At 39.9% G+C, this 26,611-nt stretch overlaps 1 protein-coding gene across 1 annotated transcript; it reads left to right on the top strand.

Moving 5' to 3' along the window:
- The first annotated feature begins 4,865 nt into the window (after positions 1-4,865).
- On the top strand, positions 4,866-26,583 carry si:dkey-122a22.2. The gene is made up of 11 exons (XM_042424593.1): positions 4,866-5,029; positions 5,598-5,760; positions 5,958-6,029; positions 6,174-6,250; positions 6,893-6,993; positions 9,583-9,699; positions 11,867-11,941; positions 22,518-22,656; positions 25,385-25,467; positions 25,604-25,700; positions 25,811-26,583. The coding sequence occupies exons 1-11, from the start codon at positions 4,970-4,972 to the stop codon at positions 25,976-25,978; spliced, it is 1,152 nt and encodes a 383-aa protein (XP_042280527.1). The 5' UTR covers positions 4,866-4,969; the 3' UTR covers positions 25,979-26,583.
- The last annotated feature ends 28 nt before the right edge of the window (positions 26,584-26,611 follow it).

Raw genomic sequence — 26,611 nt, 5'->3', positions numbered from 1 at the left:
TCCTTTCCAGGGATTCACCCTGGAAGACCCCTGCAGGATGAAGTTGTCACTATGGGTGGAATGAAGAAACCACAATACAGACATTGAACTAGTTCAGTGTTGCGACCTTATGTTGCAGAAAAGTCTCCACATGGACACAAGAAATGGATTCAACCATGTATTTGAGATTTTGCTGTTCATGGTTGTTATTGCATTTAAAATTTATATGATCATTTATGTACCATGACCTGCTGATATATGTACAGCCATGTATCAGTTGTTGGGAAGATGAAGCTCAAGGCCAAATGCAGACCAGTGTCTTTCCCTGGTCACATTGACAATGCCAGGACTTCGTGCCCACTGAGTTGGAAACTGCATTTCTCAAGTATAAATGAAGACTTGTTACTGTATTGATTGATGGTGCACTTCAGCAGCGAGGGGCTAAAATCGATGAGCGCCGCATGGAGTCTGAAGACTGAGGGCTGAAGACTGATGCCTGTGATGTCTACCCTCCTGAAGACCCCAGAGCTCACTCATAAATAAATGAAGGAGACAGTGCATTTCCTGACAAATAGCTTGTTTTTATCAGAGGAAAGGCCACTGTTTACCTTTTCAAAATGATTCATATAGAACAGAAAAACTCCCATTCCAATATTAGAGTTCATACACTCTGCAGATATACAATATAGTCCTGTTATTCATTAAACAGCAAGTCCATTCATCAGAAATTAGTTAAAGAGGCGCTTGCAGCCACTGTAAACAGTCTTGCAGAAATTAATTTGACTTGAGACCTATTGAGAGGCAGTAAGTATGAATTTCTCATCTGAGTGAGTCTGAGTGAAATTATTTGGAAGACATACTATACAGAATATTGCCTGTAATGTTAAGTAAGGCTCACTGGAAAAGTTACAATTAAAACTGACTGTAACGTGAATTAAGGAATGATACTATAGACCCACATTTTAGTCTACATAAAGTGAGTTTTTAACTTTGTCTCAACTACTGCCACTTGAGCTCTGTATATAGTGCATCTGTGTAGCCAAAACTGACGCAGAACATTTAATGCAGTCGGTCAGTGATGTCAAGAAAATGATAATTCATTAATAATTTATGATTAATTGATTAATTATATTTATTCATAGTCTTTCTTGGGGATATTACACCATTTAGTATGACAAGCAGCTGCTCCGTTCATTTATAGTGTATTTTCCATCTTGGCTACAGGACAGGAAGATGTAAATCTACCAAGAAAAATGGTGAAAACGGAAATATTTCCTTCATTCAGGATCACTAAACTCAGTGTGACACTGGTATATTAACATGATTATAAGTCTACAGTCATGCAGGCAGCTCTGTGAGGCTGTACTTAGACCCAGCAGTGCTTATGGCTAATGACATGACCACAATGACAATGCTAACATGGTATATTGTTTACCATGTTCATAGCTGTTTTCAACCAGCAGTTCCAGGAACTAAGAAACAAGATCAACAACACCAAGCTGAGAACTAGGATCCTGTTTCTGTTTCCACTGCATCTGAGGAACTGTTACGCAGTTGGACAAATCAGGCAAATCAGACAGATGACAAAAAATTAAAAATGACAGATAGCAGTTTAGTTAAGTGTGTTAGCATGTTAACATTTTCTAATTAGCAGGACACACAACTGAGGCTTGATATTGGTTTGCACTAGATGAAAAGTCAAAGGTCACCAAAGTCATTAGAATTTATCTTCTGGGGCACAATGAAGACTTGTACCAAATTTAAAGGCAATCCATCCAATAGTTGTTGAGATATTTCAGTCTGAACTCAAGTGGTGAACTGACTGACAGCTCAACATTGCCATCCCTGCATTCACACTGTGAGTGTAGCTAAAACCCACAGCTACTGTTTAACACAGGAGCATTGGAACATCATGCCACCATTCAGTCAGGTGGATTTAATAAAGGCAAGCCAACATGTTGTGAGATATGAGTGCCCCCGCCGTATTTGGTGATGGCCTTTGGTGATACAGATAGCCCAGCGCGGAAATGTCACCCAGTTAACCTGCTCTATGTGACAAACCAGATAAGACAAACAGGAAATGGCTTTTCATCTGCCCGCCATGCTATCTCAATTACGATTTGATTTCATGTACTGTACATGTGGTTAAGTCTCCTGTGTGTGTTGATGCCTCAGTGTGATGTGACTTCTTTTTCTATTTTTTTTTTTAAGAAATCAATTTCCAGGGCTTGAGATCAAGCAGTGAGCAAAAGTGAATGTTATTGCTTGGGAAAGAGCTGAAACAGGCCAGGGAGAAACGGGAGCAGAGGCATGTGAGAAATGTCAAAATAATAGGTTATTATTTGCAGTAAGACTCTGCTCTGCTTTCCATTTTTACAGGCTGTCCTATCCTATATCTGTTGTTCGGGAAAGGTGCCCTGTAACTAAGGATGAAATGTATTGGCTCTGCTGAATGTCAGGGCTGGGGGGGAAGTAGCAACACCTTAAAAATGGCTGCTGCCTCCAGACATGGCACAAATGGCAAAGATGGTGTCAAGGTGACCTGGCACTGAAGGAATGGCTCCTCATTGCTGTGCACCAGCAGTGTAGAGATGTTACATGTGGCCTTAAGGCAGATGTTGTTTATGAGTAATATCTAATTAGAATAGCAAAGTGTATAAAGCAATTACATGCATAGGACATTCTCTTCTTTTCTATGGGCACCAAAGGACATGCCAACATCATGTTAATCCCAAGCAAACAGAATCTGCAATGCTCTTTTCATTCAATTTAAGCAATTTTACTTACAAACATCATGACTGAACTATAAGTATAAGGAATATTATAGACACTGTTATCAAAGATTATTTCAAGGATTATATAAAGGTCGCTTTAAATACAACAGAACAAAAAGCACAATTTAAACCCCAAATGGGATATTGTAAGAATATTATACATTTTTTTCATTACAAGAAAATAAAGGGAACACGTATTTCAAAAGAACGCAATCATGTAAAAGCATCACAGGTCATATCTGAAAATCTCAGTGTTCAATCACTGCTGGAATCTGTGTGTTTGATTTAGAGCTTTGTCAACAATCAGAGATGTATAAAGCCCTGAACCCTGCACCGGTAATCCAAGGGACAAACTATAAACACCAACCTTTAGTCTGGCAGTAAAGGACATCATCTTGTTCTTTAGTCCAAATCTTTGATGGAATGAGCTGTCTTTGATTTCCCACAGGAGGCAGACAGCAAAAGACCTGGGTGTTGCGTTCACTGATTTTCAACTGAACTGCTGTTCAAACTGACAGGCCACATAGAAGTCAAGAGCTGAGCGACTGTTGTTTGAATGGCATTCACAAACTGTAGAGTGAAGCTACAGTTGTCTGATTAGGCCATCCTTCTCTCAGTCCTAATTATGTGGAGCTGGAACAGAAGCAAGAGGCTGTGAAGGCCCTGCGTCATTAGCTTTAATCAACCCTGGATACCCTGAAACAAAAACAACACACGCACGCATGCATGCACACACGCACGCAAACACACACACGCACGCACACACGCACACACATGCACACACGCACACACACACACACACGCACACACACACACAGCCTGACAGTGAGTCAATACCTGACATTCATCATTTTGGTCCAGCCAGGCTTTTTAATTACTGCAATGAATTCCCTACATGGCTCCAGTCACCAGTCACCTGCTAAACATTGTTTAGGTTTTGCTTTGTCTAGACACTATTAAATAAATGGTCAAGGTAATCCGGCTTTGTTCTCTCTTTGGTAAATATTAAAGAAAATGGGAAATGCATCTAATTTACAGCTACTGGACTCAGAACTCTGAGAACAAAAATAAGGCCTCCTCATCATTCTGATTACCTGTTTCTGATGTCACGGATTGCGTAAAACTTGAATCCTTTCCTAAAACCATTAAACATAATTACCTAATGTCTCTCTAGTGTCTGAAATGTGCAAGGTGATTTCAGAAATGGAGCACAGCCAGTCTGCACACCTAATTCTCAACAAGTGCTGTGTGAAAGTCTATGTGAATGATGCAGAATATCATCAGTATGGATATCACAGTCCCTGAATGACGCAAACCAGCCCTGTTTGGCACGCCACGCAAGTATGACTGCATAAAAACGGCCTTTTGCATAAATTACTTGTCTCTGAAGCAGCTGCCCTGCCCCCCATAAATGCGTTATTATACATGATGAGGGTTTGATTGGATGTTCTAGGAGGAACAGGGGACCTGAAATCACGGCCCCAATTTCTCATTACCTTCATCTATTTGGTTATATCAAGATGCAGTCTAAGTTTTCCATATGTGTAGTTGTTGACCTCCAGTTTGTAGTAGGGCTGTATTTCATTTGAGAGTGTGAGATGTTTAAACAAAGTCTTATTAAATGGTGATTATGAGCCTATCCAATGTTAATCCTGCTGCCTTTGCTGGGTGAGTGCAATATATTATGATGTGGAATACAGGATGGGTTTGTGGGATATAGCGACCCCCGCAGGCCAGCAGTTATACTGCTATACTCCTCTGTCTTTTTCTGTCTTTCCTGACAGAAAGACAGGCAGAGAGAGATAAAGGCAAGTGCAGTGCTTTATACATGTATATAAAGGCAAATTCTTAGCATTATAATTTTAAAGAATCAGTTGACACTGATATAATGACGCTAATGGTTGTTACTTAGTAAGTAAACAGTGATTGTGATTAAGTGGAACAATTAAACTGTCATAGAAATGATCAAATCAAACACATTTTGTGTAATTTGTAAGTCCTGCGGGGAAAAGGCTGTCAATGGTGAAGTACTGTACAAACATAACAGAAACAGTATATTGCGGCTTCAAAGCAACGCGTTGACCTGACATATTTGTCTCTTATCGGCTTCTGTACTTCCACCAGGAAGTAACTAAACAAGTTCATTCATTGTGGACAGTTTGAGAGCATTTTGTGCAGGCGGTATTGTAATTATTAAATACTCATTTTTTTTCAAAATGCGGAGGAGAAACGAAGCTCAAGCGTCAAGCAATGAACCTGTCAATGCTGACAGAAAGGTAACGCGTCGTTATCAGGTGTCACTGGTTGCAGCTTAACTGCAGTTGGCTACATATGACAGCTGATATTTACCAGCTAACATTGGCTGGCTGGTTATAAACATTAGCCTGCTTGTCGTTCAAATCAGAAAGTGTGTGCTAAACTATGTCTAACAAAACTATATTGTTACTCACGTACGAAGAAAACCATGAGTATCAATGGTTCTTAATTTCGGCATACATCCACGACAATTCATTGCCAATATTTGCAGTAGTTTGTCTGTCACTGGGTTTTCCATTTAAATAACATTACATAGTTGTTAACGTTAGCTCTGTTTCCCTAAGTTAACTCCTTTGTTTCTGATGTTAATTAAAGATAATGCATTGATTGCAGGTCATTTGTCAGGGCATACAATTACGGTCTCGCAGATGTCACAATACGTTTGTATGATATTGTATTGTATGATGATATGATATGATATGTACTGTATGTTTATGTTTGCAGGTTAAAGTAGGTTTTCCACTGTGGGATGCTAGGTTGAGGTTAATGTGTGAGTTAATATTGTAGTTTCTTCTCTACATAAACCAGGATGCAGATCAAGGACTGCGCAGCAAAGCTGAAGTTAAAGGCAAACTCTCTTATGGCTCTGTACTCCTGAACATTGGAAAGTGTTTGCTTTTAATCATCATCGTCCCCCCATTCCTCAACTATGCATCGCTGCAGAGAGAAGGGCAGATGCTCTTGCCCAAAGGTTCTCTTGTTTAAGTCTAACAAAGTCATTCTTCCTTTTCAATTTAATTTTATTAAACCTGCAAAACAGATGTGTTAATTAGACTGCCACTATTAGGAGGCTGTCAGCAGGTTTTTCCTATGTTCTCAAAGCCAAATGAGACTTCATCTGTGAAGCTTATTCTGTGTCTCTTTTGTTCTGTTCCCTCTTACTTCCAGATGGCCAGATTGTTGATGTTGGCTTGGGTCAAAAGATGCATCTTCTGTGTAAAGGACAAGGAAAACCAGTTGGTAATAAAACATCCTCCATCCTATGAATTTAAATTGCTTTCTTTCTATTACTAAAAAGCAGTCAACATTTTCTGGCACACGATCCTGTCTGTGTGGCTTGTTTGTGTCTTTTGAGCTCAGGCTAACCAGTCTGTTTTTCTTTAGTTATACTGGATGCACCAACTGGAATGTCCTCAGACATTTGGTTTCATGTCCAAGAGAGTGTTGCTACATTAACAAAGGTGAGGAAATGACACAATTATCATGTATTATATTGAATAGGTGTATTTTATATTACTGTGTTAAACAAGTGGGCTCAACACAACTGAAATATATCTGAAATGTTAGATGAATCATTAATGACCTACGCTGTGGATGAGTTTGCATGCTGACATAGGTTTTGGCCTTGAAGAACGAAGTCTGCCGTTGTTAAGTTTCTGTGGAAGCAGCTACTACTAATATGGCCGTGTTGTTTTTTTGTCAGGGGCATGTAGGGACAGTCCCTGCCACATCGTCTCTGCTCAGCAAGGACCCAGCACAGCACAAAGTCTGGGCTGACAGCCTGCCCCATGTTGTTTGTCTGAAATGTGACCCAAATGAGGTCACAGGCTTGTTGGGGACGGGCCTAGATACATCTGAACTAGTAAATCACCACAGCAGTTACAAAAACAAACCTACTGTGCACTGTTTTCATTTGCATCTGTATCATTTTAAGGGGAGATGCAAAGTTACTCAGCTGTCATGCATTTTAAAATGACTTCCCAGGATAGGAAAGAGCTGAGTCCTCATTGAGGGCATCTCATGTGTAAATAGAGCGTGGTGTTATTTAAAAAAAACAAACAAACCTCTAATCCTGTGGTGTCCCTGTTTGTCACACTGCTCAGGTTTGCACCTATGACAGAATGGGACTGGGCTTCAGTAAGCGGCTGATGCAGAATGAGAGCACAGGAACTGAGAAAGTTTGGGGGATGTCAACGACTGGACGGTGAGCACCCTGCTTGTTGGCACTTATTCTGACTGCTTGTGACATAAAATGAAGGGTAACACTTTCTTTAGCCATGCATGCTGCTGTACACAAAGTCTACATTGTAAACATGTCAGTGTCAGTTTCAAATCACTTCTTTTATGCTGCCATGAAGTGGTTTCTGAATGAGTGAGTGGGCCGTTTTACACCTGTAGGGCCATCTGTCTCATTTTCCCATTGTTGCTGAGTTTGGGAAATTAATTTGTGCAAATTCAACGATGAGATTCAAGCCAAATGTTCAGTAGGTGTAGTATCTGTGTGTAGTGCAGGTGAATCTGCTGAGTCTGATTTCTGCTGGTTTTGGGAAGCCAGAATCTACTGTGGATCTACAGGTGATGCAGGCCTGGATCAATCAAAAAGCATCTCCTCACAAGACATCTTAGTTTGATTTCTGCATTAATAAGCTTGTATAGTTTCTATGGCAACCTACTGTAATGTTTGTCAGTTTCAGGATACTGTGGCTTAAGACATTAGGAGGAAAAATGATTTGGAAATAAGCCATGAGTTTGTGTAGGAGGAGATATAGCAACTCATATTCCTTCTAATCATCAACAAGGCGGCTGATGAAGGTCACAGATGACCTAATGTCTATTTAACATCTAAGGCAGTCATTTTTAGTGATGGATACGTACTTGAGTTTAACAAGCCAAAGGATAGTTCTGTCTAGGACTGCAACTAACTATTTTTTTGAGTGACTGATTAATTGTTTCGCCTTAAAAATGTCAGAAAATAGTGAAAAATGCCCATCACAATTGGCCAGAGTTAATGGGGATGTCATCAAATTGCTTGTTTTGTCCAACCAACAGTCCAAAATCAAAAGAAAGAACAGAAAATCAGCAATCCTCACATTTGAGAAACTGGAACTATCAAGTGTTTGGCCTATTTAGCCATGCTAGCCATGTGGCTTGTTGGTTGGTCAGTCCACCACACCACCCAGACTGAAATCTCTCAACATTTATTGGATGGGTTGCCATTGAATCTGGTACAAACATTCATTGTTCCCAGAAGATGAATCTTATAGACTTTGGTGATCCCCTGACTTTTCCTGTAGTGCCACCAAAAACGAATGGATGGATTGACAGGATATTTGGTACAAACATTCGTGTCCCCCTCAGGATGAATTGTAATAACTTTGGTGATCATTCGTTCATCTAGTGTCATCATCAGGTCAACATTTGAATTTGTCCACTAGTTTAGTTTATGAATTAATACCTGCAAAACAAATCACATCGCCATCAGTCTCAGCTTTGTGTCTAGTGCTAATTAGCAAATGTTAGCATACCAGTACGCTAAACTAAACTAAGATGGTGAAAACTAATTACGAAAACTAATTATGCCACCTAACCATCAGCATATTATTATTGTCATTGTTAGCATGCTGACATTGGCATTTAGCGCAAAGCACTGCTGTGCCCATGTACAGCCTCACGGAGCCGCTAGCATGGCTGTAGACTCTATTTCTTTTTGACTGATAAATCAGTGAAACAATTATCAGAATTGTTGCAGATTAATCTAATGTTGATCACGTTCAATACATTGCCAAATCACCTAATGTGCTGGTAATGACAGTGTGAGCTTCCGTTCAGTTTTGTTTTATGTGCAATAAATATTCATTGGGCATCATAATCTTCTCCTTTGGCTGGTTGGAACTCTTAAATGTATCAGCCAGCAGAGACTGATGTGTGAGTGGGTACCTGCTTGCCTCTGCTGAACACACCACACCCACAGCCCTGTCCTATCTCATACTGCTGTGGGATCGGGCTCTAATCTTCCACTCTTTGACATCATAACGCATTTGTCAAGCCTTAAATCTGCCTAAGGGATGAGCAGACGAGATTCGCCGACGGTCAGCAGTCTAGTTTACCTTGGCATCTGGCCCAGAAGGGAGGTGCCTTCCCATCTGAGATGCAAGCAATCAATTTCCCAGAATTCAATATCCCAGGTAGTTTGATGACTTCCTAACCTTAACCCTGTGAGTCTTGTGAAATCTCTTCATTTCAGTATGAAACCTCAGGTTTGATTTATTAGCACAACAAACCCAGTACAGCAGATGGCTCTCAGAGAGGAGCTGCTGCAGCTCATGTAATGATGATACTCCATCTGATGATATAAGTTTGCTGGTGATTGTTTTTCCTGCTGTGTTTTGCAATGGAGAGGAGCCAGCAGTCCCCTCCTTTATGCTGTCATTTGGGTTTCAGCAGTGCTGTTTATTCTGGTGCCATGTCTGGAAAGAGATTAAATACAGAACTAAAAATACTGCTGACCTTAACCTTCATTCAGTTGGTAACATTCTTTATTGTAATTTTAGGATATAATTATTTTTCCTTCCCTCTCAGGTCATTTTTGCTTCTTAATAATGACTCTCCAGTGATTTCTTGATAAACCTCTTAACGAGCAGATCAGAGATTAATGAGATTAATGATGGCCTGTCCTATTCATCTTTCATGTTAGTATTCCTAGGCCCAACTAGCTGAATACATCAACCTCCTGCCCCAGTTTGTAGTGTGTCCTGGTTTTGTGCAGAGACAGATGAGCTGTGTTGTCTTCCAGGATGGTGGACGATCTACACCGACTCCTGCAGGCTGCTGGGATAGCCAAGCCCTTCATCCTGGTCGGCTCTGAGCTCGGCGCACTCAACGGCAGGTTCTACAGCCACATTCATGATGCGTAAGTCTACTGTAAATAATTGATAAAAATGATATAAACGGCCAGTTAATGTAGTATAAAGTTTCCTGTGATTGATGATTTATGCCAAATTCCAACTTTAAAACGGTTCATTTAAAATGATTTAATCTTCAGGCAATTATGGTGCAGTAGTTACTCTAAGATCATTCACAGGCAGCAAAGTAAAACTGCTGACACAATCCAAAATTTGTAATTTAGTGAGTGACATATAGAACAAGAACACCAAACATAGTAGCCAGAAGTAAAGAAAGTTAAAGGATAAGGCTGGTGTTATTCTGTATTTTTTTTATTGTCAACAAATATGTTACCAATCTCTCAATAGTTTCTAACTTTATACCATGTCCATCGCTCTCAGTCCCATTTGTTCCTGCTGAAGATGTAAATCTGTAAAAAGATATATGGTGTATTTGTTGGGTAATACTTTCAGCTTCAGATTAAATAGGTTTCTTTTTTGTCAAGTTTTTCTTAACCCTCCTATTACATTGAAAAAACAATGAGTCATAGTGACGCACACTGTTTAAAAATACTCACGAACAGGCAAATAATCTTTTCATATGGCATTTAATTATGACTTGTCAAAGATTTGATATATACTCACTGGCCACTTTATTAGGTACACCTGTACAATCTAATGCAATGCAATACAACAGCTCTGCCATAAATTCTACATTTACGAAGCTTATACTTTTTCGGTTTTTGTCGACATTGTCAGAAAGGTGATAATTCTACTTTATGTTTATTATTGAGGTGGTAGTGGGTGGTGGTTGTGTACTGGAGTGTATTATATTGAATGGTGTTCCTACAAGCACTAAGACCTCAATAACAAACATAAAGTAGAATTATCACCTTTCTGACAATGTCAACAAAAACTGAAAATGTACAAGCTTCGTAAAAGTAGAATTTATGGCAGAGCTGTTGTATTGGATTGCATTGGATTGCACAGGTGTTCCTAATGAAGTGCCTGGTGAGTGTGTATGCACTTTATTTAACAACTAGTGAATAAAAATGTCCTATTTCATAATGTCTGACATTTTGAGGGTTCTTCTATTAATGGAATGCAAGGATAGTCTCTGAATAGTTTTGTATATTTTTATATTTTGTAAAGGAAAGTCCATTTACCTCCAATCACCCAGATATGATTGAATGATTTTTGTCAATATAATCCTCTCCCTTTTTCATTATTCCCCACAAGATGAGCACGATGTAATGTTTTTGCTTCCTGCAGGGTATCTTTCAAAGTTAGTCTTTTTAGATTGAAACTCCTTCTTTGTGTTACTATCCCCCCACCGCAACTCAACAAGGAAACATTATCCAGGGAAACACAAAAGAGAACTTTGGACAAAAAGATTGTCATTTTGGAATGATTGGATTAACTCAGACTGCTGAAGCCTCCTATTAGCTTCAGATAAACTTTCAAATGTATTTGTGCACTGAGTAAGGACTGTAGATTTTAAATACAACAGTGCTCATGTTCTTTGTGATAAAAGAACATGTCACCCAGTGCAGCAGTGTGGCTCATTGATATGTTTAGTTTAATATTTTTTGCACAACAATAGAGCTCTATGGATAATCAGGCAATACCTGTTTGTTGGATCAATTCATTGTTGGTTTTGGTCTCTTCGTGGGATTATTAAAAAAACTGAATATCACCAGCCTTATTCTTTGTGTCTAACGAAACTTTGATAACATCTGAAAAGTTGCTCATCTTAAAATTGCTTTATAGCACAGACGCAGTGCTTCTCAATCTCACTCTGTACAAAATATATTCCAGTGTCCATTCCCATCATCCCCCATAACTCAGCCATCTCGCAGACAACGTGGTGATTAATGTGACAAGTAGCTCATACCGGGAATGAAAGATTTACTATTTAATCAGGCACGATGTTGCTGCCGTAAAGGGAGAAAATTAAGTAGTGGTGAGAGGATGACACCTCTCCAAATGGAAATATTGCCCCTGGATCTGGTGTACTTGTGGTCATCTGTCTGTAGGGACGGACAAATCTACGGAAAGACAGACGAGATAACGCTATCCATCTCGCACTCATTACGGCCCAGACCGGGAGAATAAAGTGGACAAGGGTAGTCAATGAGTCTTACCTCATCTAAGAGTGTGTGTATGTGTGTGTGTGTGTCCTCTCTTTGTCCTCAGGCAAGTGTCAGACTTGGTGCTGATTGATCCCATCCCAGAGGACATTTTTGAGGAGGACCAGTGGAAGGAGTACTGGTGAGTTGGGCAGGCTTCAGAGGCGTCGGAATGACAGAATGGGGTGGTGGGGGGCAGAAAAGGATGGGAGGAAGGAGCAGAGGATAAAAGGGAAGAGGAGAGAAGATGGAGAGATGTTGAGGAAGCAGTAACTAGGGAGGGATGTGAAAAAGCGGAATGGAAACGAAGATTGAGAAAAGAGGAAGGGGTAGAGCGTGGAAAGGAGCAAAGAGGACGATAAGCAGCTCTGAAGGGCAGAGAGAAGCAGATAAAAAGTGAGAGAGTGGCAGGGAAGAGGAGACGCAAAAAAAGGGAAATGCATGAAGGAAAAAGAGGATTAGGTTGAGGAGAGGGGAGGCGTAGAAGCCTGCATGTTTCACGAGTCAAGCTCCAAACTCCTCCTTTATTGGCTTTTATGGTGAGAATAGTTGATTATCTTTACTGGGTGGGGCTCATTAGCATGATTAATTGAAGGCCAAAGAAACTCATTAGCTGATTGCACACTTTAAGCATGAAACAGATGAGGGGAGAGCGAGGGTTGTGGCAGTGGTCGGGACTGACTGACAGAAAGTGTAATAACACTGCTTTAATCCTTCAGGCGAGATATATGTCAAGTGGTAGTCATTTTCACAGCATATATCTCATTATGCAATAATTATCATATAGGGGGACGGGTTGTTATTAATGATAACAGAGTGTGGGGGAGGAAAGCGTCAATTATGCAACACTAACAGTATCTCAGATTGTTTACAAGTATAGCGTGTCATGTGTAATCATTAAAAGGTATTTCACAACAGAACAGACTATAATTAATCAGTTATACAATTTAGCAAACCTTTAGCTAAGCTTTTAGATGTAACTGACGGCCTGGCAGCGACAACTACATGATAAACAAATCTCTGGAGAGCATCTGCAGTATGTTTTTGTCACTAACTGAGCAGATCAAAAGCCCCTCGCTTTTCCTTGTTGAAAACCCAATAATACAAGGCCTATATTAAGTATTCAACTTCCTTTGCAAGATTTTATATTTTATGTTGTAGTACAAAATGGAGTCAATGTAGATGTAATATGGATTTTTTGTTTACACTGATCAACCAAAAAATACTCCTTAATGTCAAAGTGAAAACAGATCTCTACAAAGTGATCTAAATTAATTACAAATATAACATGCAAAATACAAGTTTTCACAAGTGTTAATCCCCTCAAAGTCAGTATTTAGTAGATGCATCTTAAGCAGTAATTACAGCCTTTAGTCTGTGTAGATCAGTCTGTCTCAGCTTTGCACATCTGCACACTGCAATTTTTTCCCCCATTCTTTGCAAAACTTCTCAAGCTCTGTCAGGTGAGTCCAGTCGCACACTCTCAATTGGATTGAGACTGTGACTCGGCCGCTCCAGGACATTAACGTTGTTGTTTTTAAGTCGTTCTTGTGTAGCTTTACAGCTTTACGGTTGTGCTCATTGTCTTATCGGAAAACAAATCTCCTGCATTGCTGCATTCATTTGACCCTCTACCCTCACAAGCCTTCCAGGGCCTGCAGCAGAGAAGCATCCCCACAGCATGATGCTGCCCCCATCATGCTTCACAGTGGTGATGCCTCTGTGTTTATGATGATGTGCTTACACCAAACATGGTGTGTAGTCTGATGGCGAAAAGCTTTGGTCTCATCAGACCACAGAACCGTCTCCCAGCTGACCTCAGAGTCTTCCACGCTACTTTTGGCATACTGTGGCTGAGATGTCACGCAAGTTTTTTTAAAGAGAGTCGTCTTCTTCTTTTCCACTCTCACCCAGGTAACTTCTGCTGTTGTTAGCGGACTCCGAAGTTTGCAACTCCTTCAGTGTTGTCACAGGTCTCTTGGTGGACTCCCTCACTAGTGTCCTTCTTGCACGCTCACTCAGTTTTTCAAGATGACCTGCTCTTGGCGAGTTTAATAGCTGCGCCATACTCTTTTCATTTTTTAATGACTTCTTTAACTGTACTCCAAGGGATGTTCAGTGGCTTAGAAATGTTCTCGTATCCACCCCCTGACTTGTGCTTTTCCATCACCTTTTTCGTGGAATTGCTTGGAGGGCTCCTCTGTCTTCATTGTAGAGGTTTTGCCACAGTACTGACTCTCAGATGCAGGTTTATTTATACTGCAGTCCATTGAAAACCTTTGATTACACACAGCTTCCAAAAGCTACTAAAGGGGGTGAATACTTATGCAAACATGTATTTTGTATTGTAATATTTGTAATTAATTTAGTATCACTTTCTGTTTTGCTTGATTCAGCATTTTAAAACAAGACAATACAAAAGGGATTGAACACGTTCGTAGGCATAGTATCTCTGTTTTAAAGAAGCACTATCTGTCATCTGGAATCCTGAAGGAGGAGTTAGTATGTGCCGAGATAGGACAGAAAAGGGGATGGTAAAATCAAATAATCTCATTTTGACCATGACTTAATGCATCTGCGGCTCTGTCCACCAATATTAGCTCGCAGGTTATATAAGCATGAGTCGAGCCTGATAAGAAACGGATCCCTGAAAATGGCCTAATTTGTACGTGACTCAAAGTGGAGCAGCACCATTTATCAGGGGTATGTGTCCAATTATCCTCTGATTAATAGGCATTCATTTCACTGAGTACATGACAGTGTAGCCACAATCCAATTACTGTGTAGAGAAGAAATGGAGAAATGAAATGAACCAAAGACTTAAATTTACTCCGTAAAAAAACAATTTTATCACCGCTGTCTGATTTTCATGGGGCAGTAAAAATAGAAACAGGAATGGGATATACAGTAAGAAGATATAAGAACTGCAGCACAGCTCTACACATCCCGGCATCCCGGTGCCATTGGCATCCTTCAACTTGCCTTTTCTCCCTCTCCTTCCTCTCTCTTTTGTTCAACGAGATTGCATGTAGGTGTGTATTTCTTTCTCAGATATGGGTTTATTAGCTGTCGGAGGTCTTACAGTATTTGGTACACAAGATAAGTAATGCAGAAGGGAGCAGGGCTGCACCTGAGCAGGATTGTGGGGAGACCGTATCAGCTTTGCACTGGGACTGGAGGATTTACACATCAAAGACCTGCTCATTAACAGAGGCTCACTCCCAAAATTAGTTCTGTTACATCCTACAAAATGAATCGCCACCATCTCCTGAGAGATGTATTTCTGTGCTCTTGTGTGTGTTTGTGTGTGTGTGTGTTTGTGTTTGTGTACATTCGCTTGTGTGCACTTGTTGTAAGGGGTCAGCGTTCTTATTTGGGATTTTCCTCTGCAGACGTTGCAGCACGTGTCTCATTTCCTCACGGGCAGAGATAATGCTTCCTGATGAGAAATCAAGCAGTGGGTCTAGCATCGGAGATTAGCACAAGCCCCGGCGTACGTCTGCACAAATTGCATTCAGGACAAGAGCCAGTGGTTTGAGTCGCTCGGCGCTGTCATTCTTTGTTTCAGCAGCTCAGTCGGTGGAAGCCTTGCATCTCTCCACTCGATGACAGACCGCAGTGTTCTCTACGATGCAACATGGGACTGACAGCGGAAAGATGACAGATGGGGAAGGTGCATACTGTGGGGCGGGAGGGGGCTGATTGATTTCCTGTTTTTAATGTACCATTACTGCGTTTAGTGCGACTTGGTTCTCATAGGAGCACCACTTCTTTCAAGTGTTAGTCATCAGTTTGTTTTTTTTCTCTTGGTGATCATTTGATGCTGAGTCACATAGTCTGTGGTCCGGGTCTGTTTTCAGGTCTGTAGCCCTATAAATCCACAGTATATTGGATTGGCTTACCTGATGCATGTAAGAGGCTGCTGGGGGAGTGTGTGAGGTGATGAGTCTCTCAGTGTGGGCCTAACAGCTGTGGCGGCAGGCCTGGATGGAAGCATGATTGAGTTATGTGTCCCAAAATGAAAACAACACTTCCTGTCCCATTCATCATCCTAGTTGTCATCAATATGCTCAGCATGGCGACCACACATACGCACACACACACACACACACACACACACACACACACACACACAGAGTCATGATCACACAAACATTTATACATACACATACTGTATGTATGCACACACCTATTCAGTCTCCCGCACAGCTTGTTGTGGTGTGTAGGAGATGTTTTGTGGCTCACCTGGAGCCTGCTCTGTATGACAGGCAGCGTATGACTGTCACTTTGACTGACGACCCTTCAGAGTCACACAACTGCCGCATTTGGTTTGATTTATAAGCCAGACAGGGTTTAATATGAGGAACAAGAAGAGCGTTTCTATCCTTCCACACACTGCACTTTGTTAGCAGATAGATTTACAGGCATAAGAGAGTCTCCTCACCTCTCCTCTCCGCTCCTCTCCTCTCCTCTCCTCGTTACTGTGCCTTCCATTGTTGAGACATTTAAACATTTCAATTATACTTGGACGCTACAGTCATTAATTTAACACCTTAATAGGCATTATGTAATCTCTGAGCTCTCTTTCTCTCTCTCTGTCTCCTCTGCCTTCATTGGTAAACAGTAGCAGCCAGTGATGACATATCCAGTCTCCCCCTCAGAGCTCATTCGCTTACACTGTGAGCTGCGTTCAATAACCCAGTGGAGCACAGCCCTCCTCTAAACCCCTCCAGGGATCCTCTGCTGAGATTGGCAGCAATCACCTGGCCATGGGCTGATGGAGGGAGGGAGAGAGATGGAGGAATGGAGAAAGAGAGAGGGAAACAGAGAAAAAAAAGTTGCAACAGCAGGGAGTAAAATGAAGCATTAGGAGAAGATGTAGCCTGTCAGAAGCATGACGCAGAGACCAATGATTGCTTTAACTGATAAAAAAAGATGTGGGGAAAAAAGTGGTTCATGCCTGTCAACTTTTACACACAAAATTAGGTCAAAAAATAAAAATATGTTTAAAATGTAGAAGATTATATATGTGCAGTACCAGTCTAATGGTTAGGGTTATGTTACAGTATGTTTTGTACAGTTATAATTCAGCTTCAGTGATTTAAAGCTTGGTATAGACTGAGCACTTGAGCTAGGTTATAGACATGTATATACTGTACACATGTCTATGTTTTTGCTGAATCTGACCGTCTAACACTGTGTGATTCATTATATTTCACACTGTGGTTCTGTAATGGCTCCTTGTGTGTCGGCCTCCTCCCTCAGTCTTCGCCTGACTCAGCTGCCTCCCCTCCCCTGACCATCCAGAGACTCCCAGACGAGTCAGGAATGCCAATTAATTGTAATTAGAACCACTGTAAGCGTAACTATTGCTGTTACGCTCCACTAATGAAGCAGGGCTGCCGCGGCCCCTGTGTATTTACCCCAGTGTAATCTATAGTATTGATGCAAGGAGGAGAGGCTGAGAGCAGGCAGGGGAACGCTGGACTGGCCTGATGTCGGCTGTGGTGCAAGAATGACACCTTGTGTTCATTGTGGGTATTACAGCTCTGAGTTAAGATTTGAATTTGCAGTTGTGTTATATTTGAGCAGTTTATGAGACACTTAGAAGTGCTGCTTTTTCCCCTGATCAAAATTATTGTTAAAACTTTCAAAAATTTTAAATTTTCTAGGCTTAAAGCTGTGATTATATTTATGATTTGACTTATTGTTCGACTGTATGAAGTGTGATAAAGTAGCCTGGTTCCAGAGCTCTGGATTGATGCTCACATCTTGGATTTGTTCAGTGATTCAAACATTGAATGACAGAAGTGAAACTAAATGGCAATAAAGTCCAGTTATCAGGCTCATAATAAACTAGATATGGTCCTGAAAAGGAATGCACAGTAATTATGGGTTAGAATACACTTTTTGACTGCTCTTCAGTATTCACAAATGCAAAATCAGGGTAGTTCATCTCAGATAATAATCAGATAATTATAGAGAATATAACTGAAATGCATTTACATGCATCAGTGAACAGTAGTGGTGCAGTCTTTGGCCGATCTCAGTCTCTAAACACTATTTTATGGCCTATTGTTGACATAAAATATGATCAAATTTTATAATCCCCATGGGGGGGGGAAGTTTAAAAATCAAACGTAAAAACATACAGTTATAAGTTATATAAACAAGAGAATTTTACTATTTTTAAAAAACAAAATTTGTGGCAGGGTCTAATTTTTTGGCTTTTCAAATTTTTTTTTTCAAAAATACACATAATTACTCATGTATAAATACACATATTACCACATAACTACATAGTATCTGTGTTCCAAAGCAGATTCACATAAAACAGCGTCTCCATATATGTGGACAACAGTATTCTAGTTCATACTGAAAAGTAGAAGTAAAGTACAGTTTAGTTAAGTTTATTTGACATTATGAAAAGGAGATTATCAAATCAAACACAAATACACAGCTGTCAAGAATAACACAATAAAGTCCAAGACTTATTTCCACTGTGATCACTGATGTAAAGATGGCAAAGATGCAGGACTTAGGGACATCAACAAACCAACACAAAAAATACTTTCATCATCATCATCAAAAAAATCACTCCAAGCACGGCACTCCATACACCGACTAAAGGTAGTGTTAATTGGTTGGTTAAGCCCCTCTGAGAAAGGTCAGATGTTTTAGTATCTCACACACTGATTACAACACTTTGTTTTACTACTTTATAGTCTGCTACTACAATCATATTTTACTGTGTGAAACCGTTTGAGACTTATGGCTTAGCTGGTGTAGAGCACGTCATCTATTAATCACAGGATTGCTGGTTCAATGCCCGGCTCCTTCTGTTCACATGCCAAAGTGTCCTTGAGCAAGACACTGAACTCCATATTGCTCCTGATGGTTAGGCCGTAAATGTAGATTTGATTAGAAGTACTATACTCTATTTTGGGTATTAAGGCCTTATGTTATGCTACGTAAAGTTACGGGTTTAATGTTCCATCTTTGTCACATTTAACTGTAATGAATATTAAGTCTAACAAGTCATCAAAGATCTGCTCATATTGTCCTGTCTCAAAGAGAGTTGAAGGCCTCATCATGTACCTGTCCACGTCTATATTCCATTCTTTTGGTCAAAGTCTCTGGAAGCCTTTGCAGCAACCACGTTTTAAAAAATGTTCCTTCGGCCTAATAGTTAGTTGAGCCTCATGTAATAGTCCGTGTTTAAATGTTCTCTGCTCATTGTAATAGTTGGCAGAAGCTCGTGTAATAGTTCGTGTTTTGTGTGTGAGCAGGCTCTCAGGTAACAGAGGCCCTGCATATGAAATGAGATGGTAATGAGGAGGAGGAGGGGAGCCTTATCACTACAGGGCCAAATTCCGACAGTGAATTGCGCAGTTGTAACAAAAGTAACAGAGCGTCCATTCAGCCTGCACTAATCCAGATGGGAAAGTCAAACAGCAGAAAGTCCACGGCACAAACTCATTTCATCACTTTATTAATTTAGATATTGCCTCCTCGCTCCTGTGGGGAGAAAAAAAAAAAGAGCCCCTCTGAAATGACCAACATCGGTGAGGCGTTTTGCTCTACATGGTTCCCCCACTTCGTCTCCTCCCGTTATCTGTTTAATTCATCCCGCCAATCTTGGCTGTCTTTACCCACTAAATTTCCCTTTGACACGCATGCCTTGCTTCGCATAATCCTCACTCCGGGGCAGAATTAAAAATGGAAAAAAAGAGGAGGGAATAGGACAGGTGGCTGGAGAATCCTTGAAATAATGTTCAATGCCAGACTCAGGAATGATTTGACCAGATTCGAACTGGGGGGCTGACAGGAAGAGGTTTTTTTTTTTTCCCTTTATTTTTGGAATCAAGGGGTAAGAAAAGGGTGACAGGTGGAAAATGTGCAAAGACTGAGAAGTCCCTTAAGAGCCAGGTCGAAGAGTCAGTTCTAAATTGTGGTGCCAGAACGACTTTGGGGAAAAACTGTGGCAAGGAAGATGAAAATGTCAAAGTGTCACTCTACAGAGGTCTGATTTGAAATGTTTTCTCTGCATATGAAAGACTGAAAATTAGAATAGTCAACTTGTTTCTCTTCCCTCCTCTGCCTTTATCCATTATTGACCTGTAGGGACTGTTTCCTGTACCATGAATGTGGCAGGTAGTATGTTATCTTTACACAGCCATTTGTAGCAGTTGAACAACCGTTCTCTGCTGCTTCTATCAGCCTTATCTGACCAATCAATGCTGACATGCTCTGAGCTTGATATGTTGAGCTACAGATCTTTGGGTAGTGACACGTTATATCAACAACAGGTGAAATGGGTTATTTTACACATGAAAAGTGCATGTTTATGATGCAGACTTGATATGAGGAGTATAATGGCAGTGAAGCAGTACTGAAGCCTGCCTGCCTGTTGTAAATTGCAGTTCACTGTGGCGTGCACTACTGGTGTGTGTTATGACTAAAGATAGTGTACAACTCAAGTATTGGTAGGCTTTAGTGCTGAAAGGATTTAGTTGATTAACTGATTAGTTGATTGACAGAAAATTAATTTGACAACTGATTAATAATTTAAGTTGTTTATAAAGGAAAAATGCAAGACTTTTACTGGTTCTAGCATCTCAAATGTGAGGATTTTGTTGCTTTTTTCTTATATGAATGTAAATTGTATATAATATTGGGTTTTGGACTGATATTCAGACAAAGGAAGTCATTTGAAGACGTCATCTTTGACCCTAGGAAATTGTGATGATCTTTTTCACTCTTTTATATCTTTATTAGGGCTATGGAAACAAAAACAGGCCATAATAATTTGAATTTTACAAGTAATTGATGCCTAATGAAGAAATGTAACCTTTGCTGAATAATGTTGAATTTAAAATACAACAGAATTTATAGCATTTAAATATAGTAATTTAAAATAATTGATTTGAATTTATGTGGTTTGAATCCCCAGAATTCAAACCTCCAAAGTTATTCCACATTTTGCAATGTTGAAAATTTAGATTTTATTTTTGGTTTAATAGATTCAGATGTCTGGGGTTTCCAGAGCCTTTTCTGAACATCTTTTTCTTGTATCATATTATTGAGAGAAGATAATCTGATAGGACAGGGGTCTTATTGATTCCATTCACGCTGGATTGCTTGCCAAGTTCAAGTTTGAATTTTTCATTTTGAATTTTGGTTTCTGAATTTCACCGATCTTATTTGACTTTTGAAATCCAAAAAATGATCAGTTAAGGTTGAGCAACTTAAATGTATTTTTTTGAATAGTGGGCACTTGAATTTGTAAACCCTTCAAATCAAGATTTTGACATTGCACAACTTGAAATTAATATTTTCAAAGGAAAATATTTCAGCTCTATAAATGATGAATTCATTAGAAAAATAAAAGACAGATTAATCAACGTAGTAAGCTGCAACTGTACCTCTGTGCACACCTCAGACAGCTAGTGGCTGAAGGTACATGCTATGGTATAAGCTGACATAGGTAATAGAGTTTAATGGTTTTTCAGTATTGAAATCTACTATAGGATCGCACAAAGCAGAATAAAACTGATAAAACTTGGGGGCTTCTGTACTATAAGTCTGGCCCGGTTCAGGAAGAAGACTGAGACAGGAACGAGTGTCTCCTGGTGCTCGGGGGATGATCTACAATGTGTTGGCAGCATGTAGGGGCAGGCTGCGCCGTGCGGCACGGGGATGGTGGCAGCAAGCGCACGGCACTATTGATTGGGCTCCACAGGCTGAGACCAGCCAATTCAGAGCACCAGTGAGCCGAGACCGATTGGGCCTCCTGAGTTACAAAATCGCAGAGCTCTTCTTCTCTCATCTGCCAAAAAAAGAGTATTTCTCATTCCCCAGGCAAATGTTTTTGAAGAGAAAGTTTTAGATTTTAGGTTAAAAAAAAGACTCGAGGGAAGGCAAATATTCATGTATGACTTAGCTGTTAGTTTCATCATAAAATCATTCCTGTTGTTGAATTTAAGCCATTAGGAACTTTATTATGTTGTTGAGCAGCACAAATCAAGACTTTATCATCAACTATAGACAACTTACTATGTTTTGAGTGTCATACAGTAAGTACTTCAACACTATTGGAAAACCAGTGATAGAGACTCCCTGTTGCGCTGATGGTTTCACTAATCCATAATCATAATCCTAATATATATTTACAAAAGTTTAAATGACTGTGTAATTTAAAAGGGATAGAAGGTGATAAACCAACAGTTTCCCTCAGCACTATTGTGCCTTTTAGCCTCTTTTAGCTCGTTGTTTTGGTTTTACAGCCCACAAACTCTCATCAATCACTTCTAGCGTTAGCAGGTGGCTGTTTTCAGTGAAAAAAGACTGGTAAACTAACTGTAGGCTACTTTCCCCACAGCAAACGAAGTTAGTTGACTAGTGAAAAATGTTACCAAGTCAGATTTTCAGGACTTTGTAGAGACCAAAATACAGTAGAATGAATATTAGACTTACGTTCATCAGGTGGACAGAAATTAATGTCAATGTTGCTCTGCATCTGCTCTATGTATAAAAAGGAGATTGTTTGCTAACACTTCAGCCATAAAAACTTTATACAATGACAATATGTCAACATTAGTTTCCCCCAGACAACCAAAAAATCAATCAATGCAGCTTTAAAAAATGATTTAACTGTGAGACTTTAATTGGTCTCCTGCTAAAGATCTGTGGTTGCGTATGCGTGTGTGTTTGTTCAGGTATGGTAAGCTGTTGCCGTCACTTCAAGCCAAGCAGTTTTCAGCAGCTACCGGGCTGAGCCGCATGCTGATTATCCTGGGGGCCATTGAACCAACTATCAAAGGCGAAAATGTCTCAGAGGAGGTCATCCAGCGCCAGGTCAGGCTAATGCACACACACACCCACACGCACACACTACAATGGAGAATTCCCTAAAGGGTATGACATTGATTGTTGAAAATCAAAAGAAAAAGCTGTAGAGATATCATGCTGAAAGCGCCATAGCAGAGTCAGAGGTGATTTAAGGATGAATATGACAAGTGATTCATGTAGAAAGGTGCTAAACACGCCATATATGTTGAAGTTAATATAGTCTGAAGATGAGGTTAAGGCTTTGTTCCCCTGCACAGATGATTTCTGGGGTCTCCTTAACCTAATTTTTTTAAAAAATGGAGGAAAAGGTGATATTTTTCAGGGTTTTCAAATGTACTCCCATCTTTCCTATACAGCCACAGGATGGTGCTAGTGCGAGAATAATCACGCTTCCTCCTCAGAAGAGATACGAGTGGATGATGATTGCAAGAGCATTTGTTTTCATATCGTCAGAGACTGTGAATTTGGCATGATATGACACCAGACGTCATTTTGAAATAAATGAGAATTGAACCCGTTCCTGGAGCTGACATGACACCACAAATGCAGTGTGTTTTCTGATGCCTGCTGTATTGTAAAGTCAGCCTTTTGACAGGTCATACAGTTTGCAAGGAAGAAAGGCTGTTAATACGAACTACAATCTATTCGCTGTGTATGGCAGATGAGGTTTTTATACAGGGGAGCGTTTTTTTATTTTCCGCTTGTCCATAGTATGATCTGCTGTGAATCTCGTACAAAAAAAAAAACAAAAAAAAAAAACATATACAGTGGTGACACTTCAGCCTGTCAAGAAGTCCTGTAGTCATTTTTATTTGCTATGGAAAACATCTTACGCAGAAGAGAAGTAATGGATTCTGGTGATGAACAACAACCAGTATCTTTGGTGACACGAGAAAATGCTCTCTATAGACTGACACCTTATTTTAGCAGGGAAACAAACGTCATACACTCATGTAGGATGCATCAGCGATGTAGAGACAGAGAGATTATAGCAAGAAAGCTAATTTAGTGGCTATTTATTGTGTTTAAATCATTCATTCCTACTTCAAATTCTTTTGTTTTTTGTGTAGAATTACACTTAAGTGGCCCTCTGTGAACACTCTGCAGCATTTCTAATATCTGTTTAGCATCAAATTTTTTGTGCAGCTGTCTGGATGATGCGATGACGCCTGTTCTGGGATGAATGTGAGCAGTTCGTTAAGACTCCTTGTTCTCTGCTGCCAGCCACCCACAATTTGATGGCAGTAGTGATGAGGGACCTATTTCAGCTTTTCAAGTATTACAGTTGTTGCCAAGGAGATAAGGACATCATTGTGCTTGAATTCTCCAAGGACAGAAAAAGGTTTTGTAGACAGGCTAGTGAAGGTTATAACGTCCACACACACACACACACACACACACACACACACACACACACACATACACAAGCTCGCCGAACTCAATAGAGCATGCAGTCCATTTCTCAAGGGCATGTTCTGTAACCACCGCTTAATTGAACTGGAGCAGAATTGTTTGCTGCTATGTTAACGGCACCAAAGCTATCTGGTTTCATCACATTCGGGTGATGGATATGGTTAGAGGGGGAATTCTGCTTAATTTATGAATTCACATCTGTTCTGGTAGCCTGGTGAACTTTACCCGCCCTGAGCTGGACAATCAGAGAAACAAGATTTCAGATGTGATATCAGTATTCTGCTTGGAGCTGCTCCACTGAATGAGCTGGACGCTGAACCACTGCACTCAAACTTATTTAATATAACAATACTAATTTGTTCTTTATTCCATTTTCCCCCCAATTATTATGGAATTTGTCAATTTTGGATGAAGTTACTTCTGTCTTGGCAATAACACACTTTAGTTCTGTCTTAGTGAATCAGAGTATGAGAAAACTGAGATTTGTGCGGTGCAGTAATGATCAATGATACTTCAAGGCTTTGCTGATTTTCAACTTTGTCTCTATCAGTCTGAATTAGTGATATAATGTGAAAAACAACAGTTGTTGTGTCTCTGGGGTGCAGCTGCAAAATCTGTTGTTCTTCTGGCACCAGCGCCATCATTTGACATGTACAGTGACATTGAGTTGAGGGCAAGGAAGACCTACAGCTATTTCAGCTTGGATTTCTAGTCTCTCCCTCTGATTTTCTGTAGTGGTGCCTTCAAGGACTGTCAAAGGTGGGTCTCCCAAAACACTCTGTCTACCATGTTACACTAGTGACAGTGAAAAGCTGACACTAAAATATACTACTAAATACTTGAAAATATCAGCATATTTGGAAGAAAACTAGTTTCATGAATATTGTGCTGTGGAATCAGACACAACAGATTGTGGAGGAGGAAGCGACTACTGACATTACAGCTGCAGCCTGACACACAAACTTTAGCTGCTGAGTTTCTCTGTGATTCTGCCGACAGTGAACCAGAGCATTTTGAGCCTCAGGTGGACAGAAAACCTGAATCTAACACAAACAAACAACTAGCTTTGCAATATAATGTAAAGCCAGCAAATATAATAAGAAAAGAAGACAAGAGGGCAGGGTCTCTGTAGATAACAGACAGACACACTTCTAGTGGGTCATAAGTGAAGATTGAGAGGAATTACTTTTGTATGAGTCTATACATTGTTTTTTTTAGGAAAATCCTGTATAGTAAATCTCTAAGAAATCATCATATTCACCGCGGTGAGTTTTCCTTTTATTTTTATGACTAATTTATATTCTCTCACCGTCTCCATTAGAAATATCTACTAAGTAACCCTGCCCACCAGAGTAGTGCTGTGGATGAGCATTACTTTCTGAATGAAAGTGCATCTCAAGTAAGGTATGGCATACGTAGAAAGACTTTTTTCACTATTTTCTGCGGGGTTCTACTATTTTCATGTTGAATGTGAAAGTAAAAATAAACATTGAAATATTACACGAAATTTTTTTTTTACATTTTTCTGTTGTTTTTAAAGGGACATCACAAAATTTAAGCCCCTCTCCAGCAGGACATCAGTGAGCGTGATCACTGGGGATTCCTTTGACCAACAAATACCAGAGCACCTAAACCAAGTGAGCATGTTTACTGCTGCACAACTATGATGCATTATTAAGTCTGCCGTGACAATATTGTTATAACAGTCGTGTAAAACCTGTAATAAATCATCTTTTCCCTGCACCAGATGGTATCTAAGCTTCAAAAGAAGTTTCTGGAGGAGTCCTACCCATCAACCAATCACATTCACATAAAAGGAGCAGACCGGCGAATGATCTACAAGAAGCCATCTGCCATCAGCCAGCACCTGAGGAAGCTAGTCAACCAGAGACAAGCCAAACAGCTGAGAGAGTGACTATATGTAACTATTCCACAGACCTGGGCAGAATGATGGTTGAATATGTTTTAAATATTCAATAAAATATTCAAGTTATCTTGTTTAGCATTTCCTGCAGCAATATGTAGAGATTGTCTACAAGTCTGGTGAGGTTCATCATGGAGTCAATTTTTGCACAGCTCTGCTGTATTGGAAGCTTTTTAATTGAAGATAACTGGAGGGTATTCAGTTTGATGAAATATTTGCTTTGTCTTAGATTCAGAAAATCTTATCTTCCAAGTCGTTATTTCAGTGTCTTTACCTGGTTGGCCAGTGCCAAAAATTAATACATTACTTCTTATCTGTGTAAAGGCCACACACGTCACTGCTCAACCTGATATTTTTTTTTATCTTGTGCAGCTCTGTCTTAATATTCTGCAATGTTATAGCCATAGGGAAAGGTACAGTACATTGGGTTCCTGTGTCTCTGTTGCATCAGCCTCAGTCATTTGTTACTCTAATATAATTGAGTTGCATCACGACCAGTCATAGACATCTTTTTATTGTTTAGTTTTAATTTTATAAATTGCAAACAGATGAGTCTTCACAATTTTTTTGTAAATAAAAATGTGTACTTTTCTGTCTTTCTGTCTGTCTTTTTCTGTATTTTGA

Source organism: Thunnus maccoyii, chromosome 10, assembly GCF_910596095.1.
Source record: "Thunnus maccoyii chromosome 10, fThuMac1.1, whole genome shotgun sequence".
NCBI lineage: Eukaryota > Metazoa > Chordata > Actinopteri > Scombriformes > Scombridae > Thunnus > Thunnus maccoyii.
Note: the sequence above shows the minus strand (reverse complement) of the source record. Positions and strands in the feature narration are given on the sequence as shown.